General features: G+C 38.8%; 1 protein-coding gene across 1 annotated transcript in view; it reads left to right on the forward strand.

Annotated features, from left to right (window-relative positions):
• The window catches only part of SLC35F5 (solute carrier family 35 member F5), a 51748-nt gene that overhangs the window by 3413 nt on the left and 25539 nt on the right, over positions 1-22796 (forward strand). The window contains exons 3-10 of the mRNA XM_065413585.1: positions 80-152; positions 9985-10067; positions 10503-10595; positions 15098-15242; positions 16237-16380; positions 18749-18811; positions 19679-19760; positions 21070-21260. Coding sequence (XP_065269657.1) covers positions 10549-10595; positions 15098-15242; positions 16237-16380; positions 18749-18811; positions 19679-19760; positions 21070-21260 — 672 coding nt within the window. The 5' untranslated portion in view covers positions 80-152; positions 9985-10067; positions 10503-10548. The remainder of the gene's footprint in view (positions 1-79; positions 153-9984; positions 10068-10502; positions 10596-15097; positions 15243-16236; positions 16381-18748; positions 18812-19678; positions 19761-21069; positions 21261-22796) is intronic.

Raw genomic sequence — 22796 nt, forward strand, 5'->3', positions numbered from 1 at the left:
TTGAGTTGGGATTTTCACTCTTCACAAAGTATTGGAAAGGGGTGTTTTTAAGTTTTCATTCCTTTTTGGCTCTCTGCAGAAGGCCTGCACGTAACTGGCTGAAAAAAATGGCTCCACAAGATGACAATCTCAGCCCTAATATGGTCTAAATGGTAAGGAAAACTATTTTGTGTCTAGGCTACTATCAGCCTCTGTTGAAAAGTGTTTATTAACAAAGGTGGTTCTGAAGCATATTTAACTCTTACCGTTCACGTTCATTAGGAACTGGGGAAACTTCTGGGATGGGAGGAGCCTATACAGGAGAGATGGGCTCCACCTAAACCAAAGTGGAACCAGACTGCTGGCACTAAACATTAAAAAGGTTGTAGAGCAGTTTTTAAACTAGGAGATGGGGGAAAGCCGACTGCTGCAGAGGAGCGTGTGGATCGGACACAGACTTCCCTTAGGGGAGAGTCTGATGATAGAGAATCTCCAGGTTATAGTCAGGAGCAGAGGACTGAAAAGTATAATGTAAGGGCCGGATCAGATGATAAACAGCCACATAAAAAAGAATCTGGCACATCAGAAAAAGACAGGCTAATAAACAGGGACAAGTTTTTAAAGTGCTTGTACACAAATGCCAGAAGTCTAAATAATAAGATGGGTGAACTAGAGTGCCTTGTGATAAAGGAGGATATAGATATAATAGGCATCACAGAAACCTGGTGGACTGAGAGCAATCAATGGGACACAATCATTCCGGGGTACAAAATATATCGGAAGGACAGAACAGGCCGTGCAGGGGGAGGAGTGGCACTATATGTTAAAGAAAGTGTAGATTCAAATGAAGTAAAAATCTTAAGCGAATCCACAGGTTCCATAGAGTCTCTATGGATAGAAATTTCATGCTCTAGTAAAAATATAACATTAGGGATCTATTATCGACCACCTGACCAGGACAGTAATAGTGATGATGAAATGCTAAGGGAAATTAGAGAGGCTATCAAAATTAAGAACCCAATAATAGTGGGGGATTTCAATTATCCCCATATTGACTGGGAACATTTCACTTCAGGACGAAATGCAGAGATAAAATTTCTCGATACTTTAAATGACTGCTTCATGGAGCAGCTGGTACGGGAACCCACAAGGGGAGAGGCGACTCTAGATTTAATCCTGAGTGGAGCGCAGGAGCTGGTCCAAGAGGTAACTATAGCGGGACCGCTTGGAAATAGTGACCATAATACAATAGCATTCAACATCCCTGTGGTGGGAAGAACACCTCAACTGCCCAACACTGTGGCCTTTAATTTCAAAAGGGGGAACTATACAAAAATGAGGGGGTTAGTTAGACAAAAGTTAAAAGGTTCAGTGACTAAAGTGAAATCCCTGCAAGTTGCGTGGGCCCTTTTTAAAGACACCATAATAGAGGCTCAACTTCAATGTATACCCCAAATTAAGAAAAACAGTAAAAGAACTAAAAAAGAGCCACCGTGGCTTAACAACCATGTAAAAGAAGCAGTGAGAGATAAAAAGACTTCCTTTAAAAAGTGGAAGTCAAATCCTAGTGAGGCAAATAGAAAGGAGCACAAACACTGCCAACTTAAGTGCAAGAGTGTAATAAGAAAAGCCAAAGAGGAGTTTGAAGAACGGCTAGCCAAAAACTCCAAAGGTAATAACAAAATGTTTTTTAAGTACATCAGAAGCAGGAAGCCTGCTAAACAACCAGTGGGGCCCCTTGACGATGAAAATACAAAAGGAGCGCTTAAAGATGATAAAGTCATTGCGGAGAAACTAAATGGATTCTTTGCTTCAGTCTTCACGGCTGAGGATGTTAGGGAGATTCCCAAACCTGAGCTGGCTTTTGTAGGTGACAAATCTGAGGAACTGACACAGATTGAAGTATCACTAGAGGAGGTTTTGGAATTAATTGATAAACTCAACATTAACAAGTCACCGGGACCAGATGGCATTCACCCAAGAGTTCTGAAAGAACTCAAATGTGAAGTTGCGGAACTATTAACTAAGGTTTGTAACCTGTCCTTTAAATCGGCTTCGGTACCCAATGACTGGAAGTTAGCTAATGTAACGCCAATATTTAAAAAGGGCTCTAGGGGTGATCCCGGCAATTACAGACCGGTAAGTCTAACGTCGGTACCGGGCAAATTAGTTGAAACAATAGTAAAGAACAAAATTGTCAGACACATAGAAAAACATAAACTCTTGAGCAATAGTCAACATGGTTTCTGTAAAGGGAAATCGTGTCTTACTAATCTATTAGAGTTCTTTGAAGGGGTCAACAAACATGTGGACAAGGGGGATCCGGTGGACATAGTGTACTTAGATTTCCAGAAAGCCTTTGACAAGGTCCCTCACCAAAGGCTCTTACGTAAATTAAGCTGTCATGGGATAAAAGGGAAGGTCCTTTCATGGATTGAGAACTGGTTAAAGGACAGGGAACAAAGGGTAGGAATTAATGGTAAATTCTCAGAATGGAGAGGGGTAACTAGTGGTGTTCCCCAAGGGTCAGTCCTAGGACCAATCCTATTCAATTTATTCATAAATGATCTGGAGAAAGGGGTAAACAGTGAGGTGGCAAAGTTTGCAGATGATACTAAACTACTCAAGATAGTTAAGACCAAAGCAGATTGTGAAGAACTTCAAAAAGATCTCACAAAACTAAGTGATTGGGCAGCAAAATGGCAAATGAAATTTAATGTGGATAAATGTAAAGTAATGCACATTGGAAAAAATAACCCTAACTATACATACAACATGATGGGGGCTAATTTAGCTACAACGAGTCAGGAAAAAGATCTTGGCGTCATCGTGGATAGTTCTCTAAAGATGTCCACGCAGTGTGCAGAGGCGGTCAAAAAAGCAAACAGGATGTTAGGAATCATTAAAAAGGGGATAGAGAATAAGACTGAGAATATATTATTGCCCTTATATACATCCATGGTACGCCCACATCTCGAATACTGTGTACAGATGTGGTCTCCTCACCTCAAAAAAGATATTCTAGCACTAGAAAAGGTTCAGAAAAGAGCAACTAAAATGATTAAGGGTTTAGAGAGGGTCCCATATGAGGAAAGATTAAAGAGGCTAGGACTCTTCAGTTTGGAAAAGAGAAGACTAAGGGGGGACATGATAGAGGTATATAAAATCATGAGTGATGTTGAGAAAGTGGATAAGGAAAAGTTATTTACTTATTCCCATAATACAAGAACTAGGGGTCACCAAATGAAATTAATAGGCAGCAGGTTTAAAACAAATAAAAGGAAGTTCTTCTTCACGCAGCGCACAGTCAACTTGTGGAACTCCTTACCTGAGGAGGTTGTGAAGGCTAGGACTATAACAATGTTTAAAAGGGGACTGGATAAATTCATGGTGGCTAAGTCCATAAATGGCTATTAGCCAGGATGGGTAAGAATGGTGTCCCTAGCCTCTGTTCGTCAGAGGATGGAGATGGATGGCAGGAGAGAGATCACTTGATCATTGCCTGTTAGGTTCACTCCCTCTGGGGCACCTGGCATTGGCCACTGTCGGTAGACAGATACTGGGCTAGATGGACCTTTGGTCTGACCCAGTACGGCCTTTCTTATGTTCTTATGTTTCTTATGTTCTTATGTAAAGATGACATATAAAGGAATTCTGATTTTTGTTGTTGCTGTTGCAGAGAAAGGTATAAATGATCCAATGTCTGGAAGCTGAAGCTAGACAAATTCAGACTGGAAATAAGGCGTACTTTTTTAACAGTGAGAATAATTGAACTACTTACCAAGAGTCATGGTGGATTCTCTGTCACTGGAAATTTTAAAATTGAGATTGGATGTTTTTCCAAAAGATATGCTCCAGGAATTATTTTGGGGAAGCTCAGTGGCCTGTTATACACAGATGTTATACGTAGATGATCACAGTGGTCCCTTCTGGCCTTGGAATCTATAAATATGTCTTAGACAAGCAGTACGTTTTGCCCCAAATAACTAAGACAAGAGGGATATTCAGCACAATTTTGAAGTATATCTTTTGTTTAATTGCTTTCAGGTTTAAAAAAACAAACAAACAAACACAAACAAAAACCATATGATCTGTTGCATGCTGCCACCTCCATCTCACAACATGCATACACCACAGGAGCCTGCACATAGTAGGGCAGGAGTTTCAGACACATTCTGTGAGAGGGCTGCACTACATATTTAATCTTTGTTCTTGGCCCTGATGTCAAAAGGTAGGATGCTAAATTGTCCTCAATCCCCAGTGGATTTCTCACTGATGATAATAGGCACTGAATGGAGTTGTAAGTGCTCAGAACCTTGTAGGAATCCAGCCCAAAGGCAGGTTTGCGCAGTGATAGAGGATAGAATATGGTCCTTATGCAGTAACTAAATTGTTAGCCCAAATTCTGCACTGTATTACATGGGGTACAACTCCTATGCACTTAAATGAGAGCTAAAGCTGTATAACTGTGAACAGAATCTACTCTTAGAAATGTAAACTGTTGCATTCAAGTTCAGTGGGTTGTGGATGGAAATGATGGAGGGCAGTTTTGGGACCAGTGTCTGTTCTCCCCCTCTATTTGGTCGCTGGTGTAGTCAGTTACAATTACTGCTATTGTGTGCGTAAATCAGATAAGCATAAAACTGCACCTAAATTATTTAGCTTTAAAGTAGTAGAGTTATCATCCTAGCTGTATAAATGAGGCAGTTCGCACCTCTCAAATTTATTTAAGGGGTCCATCTACAGTGCAGCTCAGAGGTGAATTCTCATCTTGGGTAGACGTACATGCACTAGTGTTGCAGCGATGGCATGGGTGGTGACTCGGGATAGCTGCTTGGTTGGCTAGCTAGAACTATCACCTCTGCCATTATGGCCTCACTGCTATTTTTAGCATGCCAGCTCAAGTAGAGCTGGGGCGTTTACATCTGCCTGAACTGGGAATTATACCTCCCAGCTGCAGCGTAGACATAGACTTAGACAGTATGTCAAGTCATGTTCTGCAGAGTTTGACTTCGTTATGCGTCTGAAAAAATACTTAAGGTGGGCAAGATGTTTAATACCACTAGCATAGGTTAAGGTAGTTCCTGTGTATGTGTATAATTTTTTTTAACCTTTTAAAAAGATTTTGCTTTCTGAAGTGCTAGCCCCTGTCTGCAACAGGGTTGCATAGTAAATGTAAACTGACCAGTGGGTATAGTGTCCATGCTAGGTCACTGTGGGTAGCAACCTACAGTGGATCTGGACTCTCTGACCTCCAGAATGGATAAACAAATGATAAGCTTTTCATCTTCAAAGTATGCTGAAAGTGCCTCTGAGCCTGGCTTATTAGAGTCATTCAGCATATGTTCCATGTCTTATTCCTGGGGGAATTCTGTGCCAAAAAATTAAAAATTCTGCGCACAATATTTTAAAATTCTGCATATTTTATTTATCAAAATTACACAATATAATCACAACAGTTTCAATTATTTTGGTATTTTCTTTCAAAATACCTGTCAGCAAGTGTGTCTGTAACAATACACACAACAACAAAGATTCAGGAAATGTTTCTGACAAATAGATTCCTTACTGGACATATTAATACAGAACTTTATTAATAATAATAATAATTATTATAATAGTAATAATTAGGGCTGTCAAGCCATTAAAAAAAGTAATTGCGATTAATCGCGCGATTAAAAAAAGTAATGGAATACCATTTATTTAAATATTTTTGGATGTTTTCAATGTTTTCAAATATATTGATTTCATTTACAACAGAGAATACAAAGTGTACAGTGCTCACTTTATATTTATTTTTATTACAAGTATTTACACTGTAAAAAACAAAAGAAATAGTATTTTTCAATCCACCTAATACAAGTACTGTAGTGCAATCTCTTTATCATCAAAGTTGAACTTACAAATGTAGAATTATGTACAAAAAACCCCCCTGCACTGAGTGATTATCTGAAGGAGCTGACTGAGTGATTATCTTTGAGAAGTCATGGAAGACAGGAGAGATTCCAGAAGACTGGAAAAGGGCAAATATAGTGCCCATCTATAAAAAGGGAAATAAGGACAACCCAAGGAATTACAGACCAGTCAGCTTAACTTCTGTACCAGGAAAGATAATGGAGAAAATAATTAAGCAATCAATTTGCAAACATCTAGAAGATGATAAGGTGATAAGTAACAGCATGGATTTGTAAAAAACAAATCGTGTCAAACCAACCTGATAGCTTTCTTTGACAGAGTAACAAGCCTTGTGGATAGCGGGGAAGCAGTAGACGTGGTATATCTTGATTTTAGTAAAGCTTTTGATACTGTCCCACATTGCATTTCCCTAGTTTATTTATGAGAAGGTCATCTAGATGAAGCTACTATAAGGTGGGTGCAAAACTGGTTGGAAAACCATTCCCAGAGAGTATTTATCAGTGGTTCAGAGTCATGCTGGAAGGGCATAATGAGTGGGGTCCCGCAGGGATCAGTTCTGGGTCTGGTTCTGTTCAGTATCTTCATCAATGATTTAGATAATGGCATAGAGAGTACACTTATAAAGTTTGCGGACGATACCAAGCTGGGAGGGGTTGCAAGTGCTTTGAAGGATAGGATTAAAATTCAGACCATTTCTCCAATTTGTCCAGATCATTTTGAAGTAAATAGGATGAAATTTAATAAAGACAAATGCAAAGTACTCCATTTAGGAAGGAACAATCAGTTGCACACATACAAAATGGGAAATGACTGCCCAGGAAGGAGTACTGCAGAAAGGGATCTGGGGTCTTAGTGGACCACAAGCTAAATATGAGTCAACAGAGTAACGCTGTTGCAAAAAAAAGCGAACATAATTCTGGGATGTATTAGCAGGAGTGTTGTAAGCAAGAAACGAGAAGTAATTCTTCCACTCTACTCCGCTCTGATTAGGCCTTAGCTGGAGTATTGTGTCCAGTTCTGGGCGCCACATTTCAGGAAGGATGTGGACAAATTGGAGAGAGTCCAGAGAAGAGTGACAAAAATGATGAAAGATCTAGAAAACATGACCTGTGAGGGAAGATTGAAAAAATTGGGTTTGTTTAGTCTGGAAAAGAGAAGACTGAGAGGGGACATAACAGTTTTCAAGTATGTAAAAGGTTGTTACAAGGAGAGGGAGAAGAATGTTGAATTCCGTCCACACTAACCCAATTCCGACCCCCTAAGGCCGATTTTATCGCTAATCCCCTCGTCGGAGGTGGTGTAAAGAAACCGGTTTAAAGGGCCCTTTAAGTCGAAAGAAAGGGCTTCGTCGTGTAAACGTGTCCAGGCTTAATTCGATTTAACGCGGCTAAAGTCGACCTAAACTCGTAGTGTAGACCAGGCCTGAGGATAGAACAAGAAGCAACAGGCTTAAATTGCAGCAAAGAAGGTTTAGATTGGACATTAGGAAAAACTTCCTAACTGTCAGGGTGGTTAAGCACTGGAATAAATCGCCTAGGGAGGTTGTGGAATCTCCATCATTGGATATTTTTAAGAGCAGGTTAGACAAACGCCTGTCGGGAATGGTCTAGATAATTCTTAGTCCTGCCACGAGTGCAAGGGACTGGATTAGATGACCTCTTGAGATCCCTTCCAGTTCTATGATTCACATTTGCAGGAGATAATGCTGCCCCCTTCTTGTTTACAATGTCATTTGAAAGTTGTAGCCAGCATCACAAGATATTTATGCTACAGATGCTCTAAAGATTCATATGTCCCTTCGTGCTTCAACCACCATTCCAGGGGACATGCGTCCATGCTGATGACAGGTTCTGCTCAATAAAAATCCAAAGAAGTGCGGACTGACGTGTGTTCATTTTCATTATCTGAGTCAGATGCCACCAGCAGAGGGTTGATTTTCTTTTTTTGGTGGTTCAGGTTCTGTAGTTTCTGCATTGGAGTGTTGCTCTTTTCAGACTTCTGAAAGCATGCTCCACACCCGTCCCGCTCAGATTTTGGAAGGCACTTCAGATTCTTAAACCTTGGGTCGAGTGCTGTAGCTATCTTTAGAAATGTCACATCAGTACCTACTTTGTGTTTTGTCAAATCTGCTGTGAAAGTGTTCTTAAAATGAACAACATGTGCTGGGTCATCATCCGAGACTGCTAAAACATGAAATATATGGCAGAATGTGGGTAAAACAGAGCAGGGGACATACCATTCTCCCCCACGGAGTTCAGTCACAAATTTAATTAACTAACATTTTTTTAACGAGCATAATCAGCAGGGGGGGTAGGGGAGGGATTGTTAGGGAGTTGGGGACCCTCCCCCATGCTGATCCCTAGCCTCTCCCATTCAGTCCCTGTGTGTCCCTGCACCCCCACTCAACCACTCTTCTTCCCTCTGACCCCATGGGTCCCTTACCCTCTCTCAGCCATCCTCTGTCATCATTCCACTCCCATTCAGCCCCCACCCCAGTCCTCCCACTAGCCCTTCTGAACCCCAGTCTGTGACCCCCCCATGTGACTCCCATTCAGCCCCTTTGTCGTCTCCTCTCCCCCCAGCCCAATCTTCCGTGCCTCCTCACCTGGATTCGCAGTCATGGCGCTGTAGGGAACGCAGTCTCTCCTCTCTGTCGGCTGCTATAGTGAGCCAGTTGCAGGTCTGCTCTAGTGCCACAATAGTCCCTGGTGGGCAAAAGGCAGTGCCTCTCCAACAGAATGTATTTTCTGTGGGGGAAAAGAAACCCTGCAGGTCTAAGAGTCTGAACTTGCACGGTGCTGGGCAGTCAACTTTGATGGAGTTTAGTGGGAATTAAGGGTGTTGCTTGCAGAATTGAGCCCTGCATTTGTGTTGATTCTTCTTTTATTCACTTTTTTAATGTAACTTAGAGTAGTTGGAGAGCATCAGTTAAACTGCGAACAAGAAAGAACAAAAGCTAGTAGGCCTTGCTAGCTAGAGGGTACACCCTTGGCAGGTATTAAAGATGAAATGTAGAGTTGGAAAAAAAAGTTTGCTCTTCACTGCTCCCTCTTTTTAACACACAATTAATCTGTGACACTCATTGACACAAGGTATCATTGAAGCCAAGAACTTAATTGGATTCTAAAAAGGATTATGCACTTACGTGGATAAGGAGAGCATTAGGATAGAAAAAAAAATTGAGAGAGAATTCTCTATCTTTTAAAGTATAAGATGTCTGAAGTTAAAATGAAACTTTCTCTATGGACTGTTTACTCAGACTCATCAATTACAGGATTTTTCACCTTTGAAAGCATCTGGTACTAGCCACTGTCTGAGATAGGATACCGGATTAGATGGACCGGTGATTGATCTAGTGTAGCAATTCCTATCATCTATGATGTGAAAAGACTCCCCAAATACAATAAACTGTTTTTTTGTTGAATATTTTTGGAGAACCTGAACCATGATGTGGAGAGAGAGTGATTGTCTTTCATCAAAAAGGAGCTATAAAGAGGAAAAACTTTATTTTTGCTACAGTTTAGCCTTAAAATAATAAACTTTAAAAATGTATACATGCTCTTCCAAATCGTGTTTGAATCTGAAACATTTTTAAATAAGGACATTTCAGTTATACTTAAGAATGAAGGTCTTCCCCTTCATTCATGCAATTACATATCCTTCTATTATGTAGTTTAAATATTACTATTAAGCCCAAGCACAAGACACTGATATCAATACAGTCTTTGCACCAAATGTAAGACCCATAAAACAAACCCCACTGGGAGAACTAGAGGAAGGAGCCAGTGTAATTAAACTTTTTGAAAAAATTGTTTCCATTTGTGGATTATTAAGAGGGATTTAAATGAGAAGGGTTGTTCTCCCACACCTGACACTGTTCTTTCACCTTTATGCTCTATATTACTAATGATTTTCAAACCTTCAAATATGGACTGAATTGTTAAGATTGTTTATATTTGTATCTGTAAGATTTAGGGCTTGGGAGTTTTGATATTGCAATTTAATTTATTGTTTTCTGTTTAGAAAACTTATTATTGAATGAACATGTATATGTTAAATAGTATTTCAAATTTTATTTTTTTATTTTAGGAGACAGCTTTCATCTTGACAATGGCAGCTTGAAGTCTATTAAAGTCCAAGCATTTATTTTGTTTTTAAAAATTACTGTGCAGGTATGTAAAATATAAATATCAGTAATTATTTTCTCAACGTTCTTTTTTATTTCAGCATGTTGTTCTCAATGTGGGGAAACAAAATACTGCATATTTTCACTTCCTTTTTACAAATAGTCATGGTTTAAAATCTATTTGCATATTGTGAAAGAATTGAAATAGTACAACAGTTTAAGATATCCAAAATATCTTCTCTTCACACACTTTGCATTCGATATTAAATTTTACAAACTTTAATAATGCTGTAATACATAGTGCTATAAGATGTCTTATATCGAAGCTTTAGAGAAGAATCATGGGTTTGATATTGAGGATCAGAATAGATGCACAGGACTCCGTCAACTTTCAGTCTAGTCAGTACTGCACCTGTCTTGAATGCAAACTGAGATTTCACAATCACATTTTCCTATTAAGCTTTTTTTTTTCTTGTTGCAGTGTGAAACACAGAAAACAAGAAACTGGCTATATAGGGGAAGTGGAGATGCTAAATACACACATTGCAGTCAAATGCACAAGAAAACTGAAAAGATAAATATTTTTTCTCTAATTTTTTAGAGTTATGGTGATTTTGGCTGTTACTTTTAATAAGTATTGAAAAAACCCTTCAGACATAAGTGGTTTTGTAGTTGGTGTCACTTAAAATGATTAACCATGAGTAGAAAGCAGTATAATATGTATTAAAATTTATCTATAAAATATAAACCAATCGAGAGAACTTGTGATCTCCTCTGAAATATTAAGAGTAACTTTAGGGGGAAATCCTGCCCTCCACTATTCTCTCCAGCAGATTTCAGAACAGAAGTGGGGTAGGTCTGATACGGAAGAGTAGGTCAAGAGACTCGGATGATCTGTACCAGCTGTGTGCTTTGGAGCAGCAGGGGGATCTGGGATGTGACTAGGCAGTGTGATGGCTGAGGGTCAGTGGCTCCACCATTTAGTGGATTTACTGGTTGTTCCTAACCTAAGCAAAGCAGGCATGCAGGAGCCTTAGGCTACAGTAGCCTTCAGGCTGCAATAGAAGCTTGAGAGCCACTCTTTTTTACCTGTCAACAGCCTGGGTGTGGGAGAAAATTCCTTCCCTCTGGCTTCCTTGAATTCCTCCACACACAAGTCCTGTTTGGCCTATGCATTGTGCAAAGGGCTTGGCCCTAGAATATTATTTAAGATCATCTTCCTGGCCCAATGTTTTCAACATGTATTGTCTTCACCTCTTCAGATTCCTCAATTATTTTCTCCTTCACCACCACGTTACATAAAAATTTCTGGCCCTCATCAGGTCCTTTATAAGTGGGTTCCTATCTGCTTTATCCACATTTTCTCTCTTTTATGTCAAGCCCTCCCTTCCATCAACCATTCCAGTCTTTGTCTTCCAGTCTGCTTCCATCACAAACAACTGCATGCTTTTTCCAACCTTCCTTTTTGTAGAGAACACCTATCCTGAGCTTCCCTGGAAATTCACTGCATATCTTTTGGATTCTTCCTCAAGGCCCACTATTTATGGGGAAATTGCCAATGAATAATGGCTGCATGGATTGCCATCAGGGACTTCTGATATTTATCTTAATTAATTGTCTGTTTAAATCAACAAAAACATAACTGTCTGGCTGTGCACATATCTAGCCTATTTAAAAGCATGTTCTTCTTACTGCACTTCCTTATTCTTCTTATTTGTTACACCCATTTTTTGCATATTAATTAGATTTTAAGCTCTTTGAGGCTGGGCGAGCCCTTTATTCTCTTCAGCACCTAGTGTGATGAGGCCCCCAATCCTGACAGGAGCTTCTAGGCATTACTGTAATACAAATGCATGTTGTTAATTATTTCTGGTAGCACTAACAATTTGCTTTCCAAACAGGTGAAGGAATGATCCATGTCTTGCTCATAATCTAAAGACAGACATACAAACAGAGGGTAGGGGAAAGGTATACAACATGTGCTGGCAACAGTATAAGTGGGGCAGGTAGCATTTCTTGTTGTTTAAGTTACCCAGCACTTCCCATTATTAGACCCTGGTTTCAGTTGCTAGGTCTAGGAGCCAGCGGAGGAAGAATAGGGTGCGAAAACAGGGGATAGGGAGAACTGTGATTGGATGAGGATTGGGATGGGGGAGACTGCGACTGGTAGGACAAGAGTGGAACTGGGAACCAGTGGGGTGGAGGCAATATATGGAGGTGAGGGAAGACAGATGTGGCAAGGAGCTGAGGTGCACGGGAGAACTGGAACTGACTAAGCAAAGGGACTTGCATAAGTAATCAAGGGAGTTGAGGACACTGAGGCTGGGTGAGAAACCTGGAGAGAGGGAGCCAGCGGGTTGGGGGAATGTGGGCAGGTGATGGGAGGTCAGAGGCAAGGGAGAGAGCCAGATCAGGGAGTGGGGGATGAAACTGGCCTGGCTGGGCAAGAAGACTGGTAACAAGGAATTGGGGTGGGGGAAGATTGGAAATGCCTTGACAAGGAGACCAGGAACTGATAGGAGTTAGAAGGGGTGGGACTAGATTTACTGGGCAAGGCAATTAATATCAGAAACCTGAGGAGCGGAGACTCAGTATAGCTTTAGTGTCTCTCACCACACCTGAGCCCCCAGCCTCTCTAGCTGGGGTCTTTTTGCCCTGCTTCATTCTCAGCTAGCCCTCACCTGGAGACATCAACAGGGTCACAACTCCATCACTCCCCAGTCTTCAGCCCTTTTCGGCTCAGAGAGCAGGAGACATCGCCCTTGGCTAGTGTCAACCTTCAGCCCTCTCTGGTCATGGCTCTCTGGCCTGCGGAAGTTTTGTAGGTGAACACCCAACTGCCTTCCTGCTTTCTACTATCAACAGCCTTATCTGGGTCTACTGCATAGCTTGGGAACTCTCTCTAATCCCTCTTTCAGGGGTATTCCCTCCCTCATTCAGTTTAGCTTTGCTTTTCTCCTGAGTGCTCTCTCTAGAATTTGGATTCTGAACTCTTCTCTTTGGCTGTCACTTTTTTAAAGCTTCCCGGGGCAACCCTGCCCTCCACATCACACCAAATTAGGGCACACAACTGGACTGAAACTGGAGAGGGGCCAGCTACCTTGTTACACTGTTTCTTTCAGCAAAGGTTGTCTTGGTTTATTCCAGAGTCAGGATTTGCTACATAAAAGTTAATGAGTTAGTAGTTCAGCTCATTAAGGAATCCTTACTAGTATAGCTTTTTATTCTAATAAATAGAAAGACATTTTCCATGACTAAATCTCTTAAATAAATTTATTCTCAGAATATGTGTATGTAGAAGTGCAGTTAGAAGCATAAAGCTTGCTAAATCAATATCTCTTACCAAGGTCCACTGGCGAGTACTTAACTTCTTTCTGGCAATAATAGTCCCAGGTACGAGACTTCTAACTTCCTGTTCAGAGTCTGAAGAAAATATTTTGTCATTCTAAACTAATACTTTTTTTAAATCATAAAACTTAAGGTCTTGCCGAATTTCAGGTCTACTGATGGGCAGTCTTAGTGCCTCATAAAACTGTAGATTTAGTTGTATAATAAACTTGAGTCCCCTTCTCTCACCTTGGTGAATGTACAAATGTATGTGTATTGCTGGCATGGTCAAGATAAGACTTTGTTTGGAGTAAGACTACTAATTCAGCTTGTGATTTCAAAGGCATCTGTAGCAAGATATAGAAAAGATGGGTTGATTTCACTCTCCCTGCACTTTAAAAGACCTGTATGATATTTTACAATATACCTTCTTCAACTTCAGAAAAACTGTTAAAAGACTGTTTCAAGCGCTTGACTGTGAAAGCTAAAGATAGGAATTTGCAGTGACAGCCTGGGGCTGGCCATGCAGTATTTACTCTGTTGCCGTGTATATCCATCCTGTGCACTGAATGAGGTAGGGGTACTGTGGGGGAAAAAATAGTATGTGATCATATAATTAAAGATGTTACGATGATGCATATGCCCAGGGCAGCAGAAATAAATTTGCGTGGACAGCTGTATATCTAGCATTTTCTGACTTGATTTTGCAGCCTAGACAATGTTTTTAATGCCCTTATTTGATCAGCATGCTCCTTCCTGTACATATGAGCAAGTATTGCCATAGTTAAACATTTAAACCCTTTTATACTCTTGGTATTCTAGTAATTTGCTCATCTCTTCCTTATCCTTAAGTCCTGATAAAGTAGATCTTGTCAGTACCAACTTGGGTAGGGACTTTTAAAATTGCCAAAGGTCCTCTGTGTGTTAACCTAAACTTGTTTGTCTTGAAATTTGTAGTAGATATGTCTGCTTGCTCTCCTGTTGATTTTTATTTTGTTTTAAATACATCTGTACATAAGTCTTCTTAATGTCCTTTTATATTACACATCTAGCAGAAAGCTAGGACAGGTTTACACTACCACTGAAGTTATCTAACTTATGTCACTCGGGTGTGAAAAAGACACCCTTCTGAGCAATGCAATTTACAGTGACCTAAGCGCTGCCCATACCAGTGCTATGTTGGTATGGAGCATCTTCACCAAACATGCAGCTGCACCAATGTAGTACTTCTAGTGTAGACCTGCCCCTAGTCTACAGTGGTTGTTTTGATAGCTAGGTACTCAGTATTCATGTGGTATGAATAACTGATTTTTTTATTTTATTAATTTTTTCCCCAGAAGCAAAAAAATTTCAGGTCAACGCAAACTGGAATTTTTGCTGAATTGAAAAGTTGAAAAAAAAAATACATTTTGGGTCAGTTGAAACATTTTGTTTAGATTTGGGGCATTTTCAACTTTTTGTCTTATTAAAAGCAAAGTATGTTTAAAAACAAAGGGTCTAGATTCACAAAACCATCGAGATTGTGGGGTCCCTCTTATACCTTTATAGCCTAGGACACTAACCTGGGATCTGGGAAACCTGTGTCAAGTCCCTGCTTCGGAACAGTGACTGTAACCTGGGTCTCTCAATAGCATATTACACAGACGTAATGTCTGTTAAATGCTACTGATGGCTTTTTTCTTACTTTCCTTTATATTTATATATACTATATTTCTATAAATCTGTATTTTGTTCTGTATTGATGTTCAATAGGTTACAAATGGTGTGGGTTTTTATCATGAACCGAATGAGCTCCCAATGCAGTTCCTCCACTCAGCGTAAGCGAATGGCTCTTGGAATTGTCATTCTTCTACTTGTTGATGTGATATGGGTTGCCTCCTCAGAACTCACTTCAGTAAGCATTGTTTCATGCTTCTTATTTTTAAATAAGGGGGGAGAATACTATTACATAGACATTTTTGAAGCTCTGATCACATTTATACAGAGTTTTACTTGACACATTTTTTTAATCTTAAAGGGTGAAAAAAAATCAGAATCCTCCAGGTAGCTAAACAGTGCTATGAGCCAGCACAATGTAAGAGCTATTGTTTTAACTATGGAGGGTATTATTTAATCTAGAAATTGTCAGTATCTTGAACCAACAAGTATTTTTATTTTTTAGTTAGGGAGTCAAAACCTGATTTACTTATTATTATATCTGTTTAAAAAATGCCACTATTGCCACAGGGAACAGGTAATCTAGTTATATCCTTAAAAATTAGTCTGTATAATGAACCTGTCATTCTAGCTTTACATTTCAGATTTTATGAAACTACTGCCAGTAGCCTGTTAGGGAAAATTATTATGGCTATATTGGTTCCCATACTGAAAAATAAGCAATGTTGCTGTTAATAGACTAAACTTAAAGATCACTGTTGCTTAACTGTAGTTTTTAAACAATTCCAGCTTGTTTACAAATGAGCATGGACTTAATACAGCTTTGAAACTTTACTATGAGGAAGAGAAATGCTGCTTTTAACCATCTTAATTTAAATGAAACAATCACAGAAACAGTTTCCTTACCTTGTAAAATCTTTTTTTTAACTTTTCCTTTATTGTTTTAGTAGTTTATGTTTAACACAGTAATGTGCTGTATTTGTGGGGATGTTTGTTTGTTTTTGTTTCCTCTGCTGCTGCCTGATTGTGTATTTCCAGTTCCAAATGAGGTGTGTGGTTGACTAGTCAGTTCGTAGCTCTGGTGTTCGTAATTCTGAGATTCTATTGTATGTGTTTTGACTTCAAGAAGACCTGCTGGGCTGATTTGGACTTGAAAAGCACTGATTAATTGAGAAGTCACATGACTCCTCAGTAATTATGAAGACTATAACTATTGTATTTTCATTCCGCAGTATGTTTTTTCGAAATACGAGAAGCCTTTTTTCAGTACCTTTGCAAAAACGTCCATGTTTGTTCTATACCTCTTGGGATTTATTGTTTGGAAACCATGGAGGCAACAGTGTACACGTGGGTTTCGTGGAAGGCATGCAGCTTTTGTAAGTATTTTTCAATTTAATAACCTAAAGATACGCAATAATTCAAAGTTTTAAGGGGGGGGAATTGAGGGTTAGTGTATATTACTTTGCTGATAGATCTGTTGGCAAGGCCCCCTATTGGAGATGCCCATTATGCCAGCAAAAATTCTTTACGCAGCATAGTTAAGCCACCACCCTGAACATTAGTTCTACTGGCAAAAATAATTTTGACATTATAAGCTGTATCTACATGCGTTTTTTTTTTTTTTTGCTGTCATATCTGTGTCAGTTAGAGTTTTGGTTTGTTTGTTTTTTCCTCTCCTCCGTGTCTTCCCTGCCAACATAGCTATGTTGGCAAAACTTTGTCTGTAGACCTGGCCTTACAATAACATAAGCTAAACTCCAGATGTTAAGTGAATCAAATACTGATTTCATTAAAGTACCATTACAAACTGAACAGACAGAAATGGTAATTGCAGGTTGTACAATTGAGTCTATACCTGGAATTAGTACTCTAACATTATGATTTGTCACTTTTTATATCCAGTTTCTTCAGATTAATTCTGAATAGCATGTTTAGAGAGACTAAAATCAGACACTTTTGTTTTTGTTTTTTTTGAGATCACGTTCAGGAACTTGGTAGAATGAGTATGGGTAGGGTTTTATGTTGTTAAACAACTTTGTAGACATACTATTACCCTACTGCTCATTTAGTATTACTCATTGCATTCACTGACACTCAGTACTACTTTAAAGGTGAAATTGTAAAAGGAAGATCTGCCTATTTCAGCTATTTATTTTTTTATCACAACTGCATCTAAAATGATAGTACCATAGAGTAACCACTATATATTTTGCTCAAACATGAGAATTCAAGAATAGTCCAGAAGGAAGACAGGCAGTCTTTAAGAAAGAAGTATGAAATAAAGTTTACTAACCTGAAGATCCTGCATGTTCAGACATGTTTCTTTCATCATCATCAACACAGCTTCCTCCTGAGAAGGGACGCTTCTCATGCTGTCGTTTCATTCGGGCAACCAGGCCTTGCATTTCTTTGTTGCACTGTTTGCATTTTGCAGTCATGCCTGTCTTACCCACAGGTAGAGGAACTTCATTAAAATATTCCCAAACTGGGTCTCTTTTATGGCCTGCTGCCATTTTAGGTTTTCCCTTCTAGTGAGATGGCAGATCTCAAATCAATGAAGGCTACACTCAGAAAGACCTCAAGACTTCTGGAATATGCTGCTCAAACAGTTTCACTTTTGTTTCTACTGCCTGTCCCTCCCTTCTCACATTTATCTCCAGACTTCTTCTCCTTGTTCAGATCTATTCCGCTCCCAACAATCTTCTATTCATTGAACTTTTTGAAACTTTGCACTTTTAGAGAGAGGTAAGAGATTGAGTCTGTGTACACACATTTGCAGAGGGACAATAGGGTTGAGGTCTGTTATTTCTCACCTCCATATATTATTTATTTTTTAAAAAACATTTTTGATGTTAACAAGCATGTTCTTTCTGAGTAGCAGCCGTGTTAGTCTGTATCCGCAAAAATAACAGGAGTACTTGTGGCACCTTAGAGACTAACAAATGTTCTTTCTGGAGACACAAATCCAGTTTGAGAACTGCAAATCTAAGCATCTCTGATGGTAACTTGAATCTAGACTGAGCACTGAGTCCCATTGGGTAGATAGAAAGATTAACCTAAATAATCTATATAGAAGCCCCTGGAACTGCATAAAATTGGGTTCCTAATCCATGAACTATTGGAACTCATTTACAAAATTTTTCTTAAACATTACATTAATATATTGTCTCATACTATAGAATTAGAATTTATAACCCCTATTCCATGATGAGATATCTTTGAGCTATAACGTATCTTAGTTAAAACTATCTTTAGGTAGGTTTTTCTCTCAAAAAGCATTTTATCAAAAAAATCCGATTTAAATAAAAATCCAACTTTTTATTTTTTTTTAAAAATCATTGATTTTTTTATCTACCCTGCTTGTTACTGAAAGCTGTACTATTAGACATTTGACTGTTTTAAAACAATGCTTTGTGCACCAACCTTAACCAACCTAATATATTTATAGACATTAAATTCAATAATTCCTTCAGCATTTCTGATAAGAAACAGTTATATATAGATTATGTGTTAAGCCAGTAGGGAATTGCTTTTATAGAGCTCTTTGCAGAACAAGACCTAGTTTTGCTGTTGCTGATCTTCTCTGTTGGCTTGTAAAATATTAATCAACTTTATAGTTATTTTTCCTTTTCAGTATTTTGTGACTAAACTATGGTAGACTACAATGTAAACATTTTTTTACTTAGCATTTTATCTTAAAATTTTATAATGACTTCGAATTTTAAATCTAAAATCTCTAATTAGTTTGCAGATGCTGAAGGTTATTTTGCTGCTTGTACAACAGATAACACTGTAAACAGTTCTTTGGTAAGTCCCTTAATTTTTTTGTATGATTAAGACACCACTGTGTTTGTCCATTATTTCCATCCTATTTTAAAAATTGTACACTTAAATTTGCAGGCATTTAGGAAATAAGATTAGTTACATTTCTTCTTTAATCAAAATGACTGAAAAGCATTTAGTTAAAATGGCAGTAATGTGTCATGCAAGAAATAGTGCTACTCACAGTGGGAGATGTGGGATCTCGCTGAAATAAAACATTAATTGAATTTAGATTGGACTATGAAAGAAATATCAGTGTGTCATACAAGGGATACATTCCCAGGTTCAGCTCAATTTTTGCAAAGCAAAATGTGGAGAGCCAGTGATAAATCCAAACAGCTTTCAAATCCAAGGCCATGCAACAGTGATTCAGCTGGAGGTGAACACATTAACATTTCATGATCCCATCTTACAACTTGAAAGAGAAATGGACTGTCATCTTTCCTCCTCTGAAATAAACTACAGCCAGGTTTACTATATAGGTGATTTTTGTCAGTCTTCATTTTTAAATCTTGTTGGGACCTGCATGCTAGTTGCTATATTTGGACTGGTCTAAAATATTAACTTTTTTTTTTAAAAAGAAAAGGTTTACTTAGTGGATTTAAAATATATTCTAAAGTAGATTGGTCATGTATTTTTATATATGTACTAGAAGGTGAAATATCTTAGTAGTAGTGAAGAGACTTTTGGTAGAGAGATGGTGATACTGCTTAAAAATTCTGACTGTCTTGCTATTTTATGGAACTTGTTTTTCCTTTAGTATTTTGTTTCCAGGTATCCTAAGATAACAGTTTGGCTAACAGTTTCAATGTCTGTTTAACTGCATATGCTACTTGTCCTGCTGCATTTCAGAGTGAACCTTTGTATGTTCCTGTAAAGTTTCATGACTTACCAAGTGAAAAGAGTGGCAGTGCTAATAGTGATACTGAAAAAAGTGAGTAAAGACTTCAGAATTTCAAAATGCTCTTTGGTACAGGGCCTATTTTTGTGTCTGTATTGGCCCTGTCGTGGTTGCAGAGCTAGCTCCACCACTATCCTGTTCCTGGTCTCTGTGAGCAAATCCCCTCAGGTGTCCGGCCTCATTCCTTTGCCTTTCCTGGGGTGGAATTTTGGGATTCTCTTCCCCCCACACACACGCTTTTAGAGTTGGTCTAAACTTAAAAGTTAGGTTAACAGCTACGTTGGTCAGGGTTTAAAAAAAAATTTTTTTAATGGATAGCTGTGCATATTGTCAGCTACTACAGTAACAGGTGCTATAGAAAAACCTGAGACACTGTTATAATTAGTATTGTTTATTAAATGAAAACAAAAACAATAACTCTTGTTTGTATATAAGTTACCTGTCTGATGTAACTATTAGATTCTTTGACCCATTCTCCAAACCTGAAAAGTCCTCCAGATTCCTACTGAAACTTCAAGGATCTGTGTAACGCTCCTACCCTCAGAATGCTATGTTGCAACCATCCTTTTCTTACAGTTTAGCATAACTGTATGGGGTACTTTTTTCCTGAGAGACACTAGCCAGACTCTTCAACAACACAAGATAGTGTCTCTTGCCTAGGGACTGTTTTTGTTGCCTCTGTAGCCCTGCTTGTCTAAAGAGCAAGAAATCAGGTGAAATCCTGGCCCCAGGGTGAAGTTATTGACTTCAGAGGGGCCAAGGCACCATCACAGGACTAGAAAATGGAAGTTCAAATCATTATCACTCTGTCACTGAGCTAATTCTTTTATTGTTAACTTAACCACTACTTGTGTTGTGGAATCTTTTTATCAGTTTAATTTGGTACAGGCAACATTGTAAGATCAAAAACATAACTTTAATTTTCCCATGCATGCAAATTCATGCAGCTTTTAACATCTGATGTTAATTTCTTTAAAACAAAATTATTAGAACTTAAACTATTGTGCATTTTTAAAAATACAATGTGCATACAAAGTAGAGGGAAAAATAAAGTAAGTAACAGGCTTCATTGTCGAGTTTCAAAGGAGTTACTCTGAACAGACCATAATAATTATTTAAAACAATTATGAGATCCTTTTTCATTAGTACCCTATCAAGTGGTATAAATACTATTTTGTTAAAAAAAGAATTAAAGCAAATCTTTTGTTGGAGGGAGAAGCTTCATTTCATGATTTGTGAACTGCTGTAATCAATGGGATCAAACATCACTTTTTTCTTTTCTTTTTCTGTGTAATAGAGTGAAAAGTTGAATGATCATGTGCCACTTTGTTTTTTCCTTAAGCTCCCAAAAAGCCTCGTGTAAGGTTCAGTAATGTTATGGAGATTCGACAACTCCCATCGAGCCATGCATTGGAAGCAAAGTTGTCTCGCATGTCATATCCAACTGTTAAGGAGCAGGAATCAATATTAAAAACTGTAGGGAAACTCACTGCAACTCAAGTAGCAAAAATCAGCTTTTTCTTTTGCTTTGTGGTATGTCCTTTGTTCTTTAAGAAAATTATTAAGTATAGCTACAAATATCGAACTGTTTTACATAGTAATGAAAATGAAATTTTATTTAACGTTGGAGTGTGGTCTATTTTTTTCAGTGTTTTTCTTATTTTATATATATGCTAAATGCAGCATAACCTCTCTTATCTGCACTTCCCTAAAATGCAACTCTGAACAGTACAGTGGGTTTTCAGGCTTGCATTTAATTGTAGCACAGGTTCTACTGCTGGCAGGGCCATTGTAAATTATGTCTTACTCCACTCTTCGGAATGGGTGTGATAAGTCACTCACTAGTCTTGCCCGGGCAGAAATCCAGGGTTACTTAAACACCAGCTGTTGTTTGTTCCTTGTATAGGGGAGTGGGACCGAGCCCTGACTGTACCCACAACTTCGGGGATATAGCATGTAGAACTGCCTTTCAGTTTGGGGGTGGAGAAGGAGAAAGGACCTACAAATGCAGCTGTTGCCCTGCTCTCTTTCTGTGGAACCTCTTGAAAGCTGCCACCACATTGTCTGTCTCATCCTGTGGCATTATACACTGCCATGCAGTGATGTGAAGATGTTTGGCTTGGGGCAGAGGATATCCTCAACTCTCCCCAACGAGAATAGTAGGGCTGCAAGATGTCTTTATCCTCATCAGCAGACTGGTCATCTTCACATACACCTCTATCCCGATATAACGCTGTCCTCGGGAGCCAAAAAATCTTACCGCATTATAGGTGAAACCGCGGTATATTGAACTTGCTTTGATCCGCTGGAGTGCACAACATCCCCCCCCCCCCCCCCCCCCCCGAGCACTGCTTTACCGCGTTATATCAAAATTCGTGTTATATTGGGTCGCGTTATATCTGGGTAGAGGTGTACTTCTGCAGCGGTTCTCAATGTCATGGAAACACAGAGGTGAGAGTGGCATGTTTCCTGAGAGCCAACACTGAAGAGGAGGGTAACAAAGCAGTGGTGGCCCTTCTAACAGTGGCCCCACTGTACTGCTAGAGACATTTTATTTAAAATATGGTTAAGAGCAAGCCACACATAGCTCTTTGGACAGCAGGAGATACTTCACGGGTATAGTAGTTCAGGAGGTGGCTTTAACTGGTGTACTGACCAGAGGACAGTGATCTGACAACTGGAATTTCTTGAGATGGATGCATATATTAAGAGGATGTCCATAGAATTTAAAGGAAAACTAGTTTCATATTTCATGTATACGAAGGAGATTATAAAGTAACTATCTTTTTAAGATTTATTTTCTATTTATGCATATATATTTAAAAACTGTCTGGAATAAGATTATTCTTTTTTGTTTACAAACAAATTAAATGATACTGCTCTTGCTTTTGCAGTTGCTTCTAAAAGGTACCTCGGCTGTATCTACTGCTGTATTTTTCTTCTTGGTCATCATTCAAAAAGTAAAATCTTTTTGAAATAATTTTTGGGAGAACTAAGAACATCTTTGGGATAACATTATTAATGAGCTCTTGCCCGCTACATGATCTAATATTTACCATTTTACAAAGT

This window comes from Emys orbicularis, chromosome 11, assembly GCF_028017835.1.
Source record: "Emys orbicularis isolate rEmyOrb1 chromosome 11, rEmyOrb1.hap1, whole genome shotgun sequence".
NCBI classification, from domain to species: domain Eukaryota; kingdom Metazoa; phylum Chordata; order Testudines; family Emydidae; genus Emys; species Emys orbicularis.